Source organism: Lithobates pipiens, unplaced genomic scaffold (genome assembly GCF_037356315.1).
Source record: "Lithobates pipiens isolate NorthernLeopardFrog02 unplaced genomic scaffold, aLitPip1_a1.2 Scaffold_8, whole genome shotgun sequence".
In the NCBI taxonomy this organism is placed as follows: Eukaryota; Metazoa; Chordata; class Amphibia; order Anura; family Ranidae; genus Lithobates; species Lithobates pipiens.
The window spans coordinates 664,112,388-664,119,881 of NW_027507903.1; the positions used below are offsets into that span (position 1 = coordinate 664,112,388).

At 44.6% G+C, this 7,494-nt stretch overlaps 1 protein-coding gene across 1 annotated transcript; it reads right to left on the bottom strand.

Moving 5' to 3' along the window:
• Positions 1-702: 702 nt before the first annotated feature.
• LOC143962503 (E3 ubiquitin-protein ligase TRIM39-like) lies at positions 703-5,715 on the bottom strand. The gene is made up of 3 exons (XM_077471783.1): positions 5,225-5,715; positions 3,945-5,128; positions 703-807 (listed from the first exon to the last, which is right to left on the bottom strand). Exons 1-3 carry the CDS (start codon positions 5,499-5,501, stop codon positions 703-705), a joined length of 1,566 nt encoding a protein of 521 aa, XP_077327909.1. The 5' UTR covers positions 5,502-5,715.
• Positions 5,716-7,494: the final 1,779 nt, after the last annotated feature.

The window sequence follows — 7,494 nt, forward strand, 5'->3', positions numbered from 1 at the left end:
GACCGAAGCCTCAGCAACACGTTGTCCAGGAGGACCAGGAAATTGTAACCTCCCAGGCTCTGGAAACGCATTGCACAAACCTTTCTGCAAGGCCTCCCGAAGATGTTTCATCCTCTGCTCCCTCTGTGATGGCAAGATAAGGTCCACAACCTTAGCCTTGTAACGTGGGTTGCCAGCCAGTAATGATCCCTCTCCTTGATACCACGAATACAAGGATCCTTCCGCGGGCTTTGCAGGATCAGGGAGGCCATGCATCGTAGGTTTGCTGAGGCATGCAGTCTAGAGTCCCCTGGATCACTAAGGATGACCTGATCCACAGCCACCTCCTCCCAGCCACATACAAGTCCATGGGTTTCTTCGGACTGTAAATGATCCCGTGAAGACTGCTGGTGATGCTGAGTGATAGGCTCCAACTCCATGCTGACACAATCCTCCTCCTCCTCCTCCTCTTCCTGTGTGATCGGCAGGCACGCAGGAAAACTGTCTGGATGAAGGGGGCCTTCAAAGGTAAGGAAGTTCTCCTCTTCTTGCCTCTGTTCTGAGGATCTCTCGATATTCAAATGCAGCCTACTAGAAGAGCTTATATGGCGTGCAGTGTGTAGGGTTTCTGCCTCTTGTCTCTGGTTTAATCCAATGCATTTTCTATTTCTGGACAACAAATGCCTAATTTCTCCTTCTTTAAAAGAGGCCTACCACCAAGGCTTACAGGATGTTCATGATGTCCCTGTAATACTTCTTATTTGTGTCTTTAACATAAGTGTAATATTTATTTCTCGCTAAAAATAAAACCTCCTTGATTCTCTCCATCTTCAAATTAGACCCACATAAAAAGCTTAAATGATTTACAGCATGTCTCCACAATATTTCAGTATAATCACTGCCATTTTTATTTTATATTTAAAAAACTTGCCTTGTCTCTCCATCTTACATTGCTGCCAATCAAGCTGCTTACATACTCTCCAGCCACTGTGCTATTTGTCTGACTACTGTCTCTGAAATACAGATGTGTCATTTTTATTTCTTCATAACAATTGCCCCATCTATGGAACGTGTGACTATCTATTGAGGTGCTTTGTACACTCTGTAATGACATTTGATTAAGGTCTGCAGACAATACAGTGTGGTACGGCATTAAATGAAGATCACATGTTATGCTATGAAACATGCTTTGCCACTCTTTGGAAATTGTTGCAAAGTATTTAGCATTATTTTATTTAGAAATATAATTGTATTCTATGCATTACAATAAAGAGCCTTCCATGTGCAGCCTCAGCTCCCCTAATACTTACCTGAGGTCCCTCTAGATCCAACAATGTTACAGGAGTGTCTTGCCCATCCGGAACTCCCCTCTTCATTGGCTGAGACAGCAGCGTGGTGCCATTGGCTCCTACTACTGTCAATTAAAGTTAGCCAATAAGGAGAAAAAGGGGCGGGACTGGGCTTCGGTATCCATATGTGAATGGACACAAGAAGCTGTAACTTGGCTCGGGTGCCCCCATAGCTGCTTACTGTGGGGGCACTCAACAGTAGGGAGGGGCCAGGAGCACAGAATAGGGACCCAAGAAGAGGAGGATCAGGGATGCTCTGTTTAAAACCATTACACAGAGCAGGTAAGCATAACACCAACACTTCACATCTACAACCGAGAAAAACTTTATTCACATTAACATCTTTCCAAATTCCTCCTCCATCACTGGGACACATCTAGTGATTATAATACACACCATCACATGATACATTATATTAGGAGCCATTATAAAAGTGATCCCATAGAATTCTATTGGTGATCCATTCTATGGGGACACATTATATTGGGGACACATTCCAGTTCTAGTAATCATACATTATTATAGTGATATCATTATATTAGTGATAAATCCCATTATTTCTGTCATTAGTAAATGCATTGATGTGAACGTGTTCCATAGGGATCCATGTTAAAAAAAAACGCATTGGCGTGAATGGAGCCTTAAACGCAAAAAAAGTTTTTGCTTTTTATGGTTCAATAGACTTCAATGGAGGAGGTGCAGAAAAGCATGTAGTGCGTTATTACAGCGATTTTGCCGCAATTTGCATTTTTTTATTTGCCCAAACAGCAAATTATCTGAAACAAAGAATACAATAAAAACCTCCAAACGGCAAATCGCACTAAAACCTGCGGAAAGCACATCAGAAAGGCTGAAAATAGAGCCTTAGGCTGGGATGAGACTTGTGGGATGCGGGAACCAGTGCGATTCCTGTGCGGGTTCCCTCATCACACCTCAATCACCGGACGGTCACACTGACATCTGAGAACCGCTGCGGGGGGGGGCAATGGAAAGTTAATGACACCCCCAGATCGCTTCGCAGATCGCAGTGCAAACGCTGAAATGGTGCAGGAATTGGATTGTATAGATGTGACACCCAATCTGATCCGATTCCAGTGAGGATCAAAAAAAGGGTCCGGCACCATTCTGGTGTGAATGTGATTTCAGTCACACAGTTTGTACGGCTGAATTCACATCACACAGACATGACATGTGATCTGCACAGCAATGTGATCCCAGCCTTAGAGAGATTTCCTCTCACTTCCTGTCCTGGTGACACCAATACAAGGAGGGAGAGAAATCTGTACAGGGACACAGACATATAAACATCTGACAGGGGCTCTAATCCTTCCCCTTCCTTATTATACTAAACATATCATTCTTATTTCAGTCTGTGTTCATGTTGGAGAGTTCCCCTCATTTCCTGTCTAGATAAATGTTGTCACCGGGACAGGAAGTGAGGGGAAATCTCTGTAATGGACCCCCGGATAGAAGAAAAAACCTGACAGAGGATCTAATCCTGACCCACTCTGCCTAAAAACAGTCTGGGCTCTCTGATGACAGGGGCAGGGGGAGGAGAAGGGGGAGGGGGAGGAGATGGGTGATGTCAAATACTGTGACAAAACACAGAAAGTATTATGTCAGATTGGACAGACAGACGGATGGATGGACTTCCCACTGACCAATAGGTACATGTTATTGTTGCTCCAATAATTGGATAGATATTCTACCCAATCACAGCGATCAGTAAGAAATTGCCTCTGCGGTTTTTATTTTTTGCGCTATAAACAAAAATAGAACAACAATTTTGAAAAAAATGTTTTTTTTAACTTTTTGCTATAATAAATATCCCCAAAAATATATAAAAAAAATATTTTTCCTCAGTTTAGGCCGATACGTATTCTTCTACATATTTTTGGTAAAAAAAAATCACAATAAGTGTTTATTGATTGGTTTGCGCAAAAGTTATAGCGTCTACAAAATGTGGATTCATTTTATGGCATCTTAATCATTTTTTTTTTTTACTAGTAATGGCGGCAATCTGCAATTTTTATCATGACTACGACATTATGGCGGACACATCAGACGATTTTGACACATTTTTGGGACCAGTGTCATTTTTACAGCGTTCAGTGCTATAAAATTGCACAGATTATTGTAAAAATGGCACTGACAGTGAAGGGGTTAACCACTAGTGGGCGGGGAGGGGTTAAGTGTGTCCTGGGGAGTGATTCTAACTGTTAGGGGGCGTGGCTACCTGTGACACATCACTGATCATAGCTCCTGATCACAGGGAGCAGAGATCAGTGACACTGTCACTAGGCAGAACGAGGAGATGCTTGTTTACATTAGCATCTCCCTATTCTTCAGCTCCGTGAGATGATCACGGGTATCCCCGCAGCGAACGAGTCCGCGGGACCAGCGATCTGACTAACGGAGCTCCCGGCAGGATCGTGCACGCGCCGTCGGCAGTGCGCACGTGACCACATGGACGCAAATTCAAAGGGACGTACCTGTACGCCCACTTGCCCAGCCGTGCCATTCTGCCATCGTATATGTACATGCGGCGGTCGGCAAGTGGTTAAATTAATTCCCCTTCTTCGTCTGACATCACCAGACTGTGGGCGGAGTTCTCACATCCCACCTCCCCCCACCTATCTTTATACAACCTCCCCATACATATGACCCAACATGGAGGGGCTCAGTGCAGGTGGTTGTGAAGTTGTGGAGGTGTCGGATCGGGTCATAAAAGGAGATCTGCCCGGCCTCATAATCCAGATCTGTCCTGAATCTGTTACTGCAGGGATTGGGGGGTAAGGGGGTCTCATCACTGTCATGTACCACCCAATACTGATTAATATACCTGTGCAATCCCCAGGACTTCTTATTCCTTCCAATCACTGACTCCTCCCCTCTCCTCTCTATACTGGGATAACACATCCCGACTACCCACCAATCTGAGCCCCCGACATCCACTTCCCAGTAATGTCTCCCTGAGGAGAAACTCTGACTGCTCAACACCTGAGGCCAATACTGGAATCTCTCTGGTGTTTCTGGGGGATTCTGGTCTATATCTGACCCGGATACAGTTTTCCTGTCATCTGATATCTGTAGTTCATCATTAGCTGTGTTTCCATCCAGTAATATGTCTGTAGCCCCCTGTATATAGAAGTATACATTTACCTCTGTTATTACATCAGATAAACCTTTGTGTAAGACCCCCGCCACATCCAGACCCCCTCCATCATGGAGGAGCTCCTCATGTCTCTCTCTGTCCTCATTATCTCCATCCTCAGTATCACACAAGTCACCTGTGTCTGATTCCTGTAAGACAGTCAGTGGATCCGTCACGTTACACAGCTCCTCAATGTGACGCAACTTCCTGGACAGCTCCTCATTCTGTATTTCCAGATCCTGGATGGAGATGGAGATCTGATTTGCCCTCCTGGAGATGTCCCTCAGGACTCTCTTCTCCAGGTCTTCCAGACGTCTCCTGAGATCTCTAAACAGGGCAGTGACTCTCTCGGTGTCACCGGCGGCTTCTTCTTCTACTTTCCTCCGGTGTTCCTGCAGACTCTGGACTCTTTCCTCCGTCTTCTCTTTCTTTGTCAGACGTTTCTGCAGAACATTCCTCAGTGTCTTCTTCTTCTTCTCAGAAGCCTCATCCAGTGACTTCATCTTATGTCCTTTGTGTCCTCCAATCACACAACAAGACATACAGATACAGGTCTCATCCTCAGTGCAGTAATACTCCAGGATCTTCTTATGGACGGAGCATTTCCTGCTCTCCATGGACAAGGTGGGGTCACATAAGAGGTGTCCTGGGGAATTTTTGTGGACTCTCAGGTGTTTATCACACAGAGAAACCTCACAGAGCAGACAGGATCTAACAGCAGGTACAAGAGAGTCCACACAGTGAGTACAGAAGACCCCGGACTTCTCCTGATCTGGCTGAGCAGACAGGAAAATCTCTGCTATGTTATGTAGTGTTATGTTCCTCTGCAGTGCAGGACGACTCCTGAACCTTTTTCTGCATACAGGACAGAAGAAATCTCCAGACCCCTCCTGTGTATCCAGCACACCATCAATACAGACCCGGCAGAAGTTGTGACCACATCTCAGCATTACAGGATCGGTATAAATGTTCAGACAGACGGAACATTTCAGCTCGGCTCTCAGATCACCAGACGCCATCGCTGACAGCAGAAAAGAAACAAGACTGAAAGTCTCTGACACCGGAGAGGAATGTGGATGGGGGAGGGGTGACGTCCTCCTACACAGGGTGAGGCTGGATGAATATTATAGGACACGGAGATCAGAGTACAGAAGGGAGGAGATTCGTTTTGCAGTAGTAATGAGAATTATACCTCCCAACATTAGAAGAGAGAAAGAGGGAAAGACGGATGTGGAGAAGAAGTGAAATTACATGAAAAGTGAAGATGACTACATCAGATGAAAAGGAAATTGGTTATATAACCTCCGGAAGATTTACCTCCTTCATGACCAGGCCATTTTTTGCGATACGGCACTGCGTTACTTTAAGTGACAATTGCGCAGTCATGTAACATTGTACATAAATTAAATATATCATTATTTCCCACAAATAGAGCTTTCTTCTGGTGGTATTTGATCACCAATGCATTTGTTTGCGCTATAAAAAAAACAATTTTGAAAAAAATATATATTTTTTAACTTTTTGTTATAAAACATATCCAATAAAAACTTTTTAAAAATCAAATGTCTTCCTCGATTTAGGCTAATATGTATTTTGCTACATCTTTGGTAAATAAAAATCCCAATAAGTGTGTATTGATTGGTAGATAAGGGGTAGGCAACCCCCTGCACTGGTGCCGGTGTCCTGTCGAATAATGCCTTTGCACCGCACATGCACAGTATGTCACGTCACTTCAGCTGATGTCCCGATCATCTGACGTGACGTATCGACTGGGCATGCTCAGTTCGTCTGATGCATTTTCCGACGAGAGGCAAGCCACAGAGAGCGTGAGGAGAGAGAGGATCCAAATGTAAGATTCAGCCTCAGTCTCTGTGCATGCAAAAAATGCTTGTTATTGGGTGGATTGTGGCGTGATCTTGCAGTGTGAATTTTTGGACGTGGACGGTGGTTGTTTCTGGACGTGGACAGTGGTTGTTTCTAGATGTATTTGGTCTTTTGCTAGACGGTGGAAGTTGCATATTGTCATGAATACAGTACATTTTTACAACACTGTAAAGGAGCACTCTACTGGGGGGGACATCCGCTGGGGAGACACCTGATTTATGAAGGGGTTCTACTGTGGGACATCTGATTTATGGAGGTTGTCTGCTTCGGGACATCAGATTTTTGGAGAGGCTCCACTGGGGGGCATCTCAATTATAGAGGGGCTCTGCTGGGGGACATCTTATTTATTGAGGGGGTCTGCTTGGGGACATCTGAATTTTGGAGGGGCTCTGCTGGGGGACATCTGATTAATGGAGGGACTACGCTGGGAACACCTGATGTAAGGAGGGACTCTGCTGGGAATGTCTGACGTAAGGTGGCACTGTGATGGGCGCATATTGTTGTGGCCATCAGAGAACCCCTTAACATAAAATGTGCCCATCGGCATGCCCCTTAATTTAGGTTAAGGGGCACGGTAATGGGCATTTTTTAAGTTAAGGAACACGTTGATGGGCACGACTACAATCTTTCAGAGTCATGGCACGACTTGAGATTTGTACCTCTGCCCAAAGAATATTTTAGTAGCCGGACTTCCTTGAATTTTAATTTAATACCCCTGCTATAGGTGATCCCTATATTCTGGGATATGTGGGTCTTGGGACAGAGCTCAGTGTGCACATGTAAATATGATAAACTGGGCTGTGTGCATGTATGGGACATATATGCTGGGCTCTGTGGACATCTATAGAGGACCTTTTGTAAGGAGCAGTGTGATAGTTGTATGGAGGGTTCGGTATGGGAGTACAGAGCTCTGTGCAATTCTATAGGGGATGTGTTGTATGTATAAAGGACTGTGTATAGCTCTGTGTGGTTTCTTTTTTATAGGGAACCCCCATACAGATTATTATATACACACATATATGGGGCACCCTCATACAAATCATTATATATATACACACACAGCACCCCCCATACAGACCATTCTGTATAAACATATATGCTCTCTCTGGCTCAGTATAATGGGTAGCG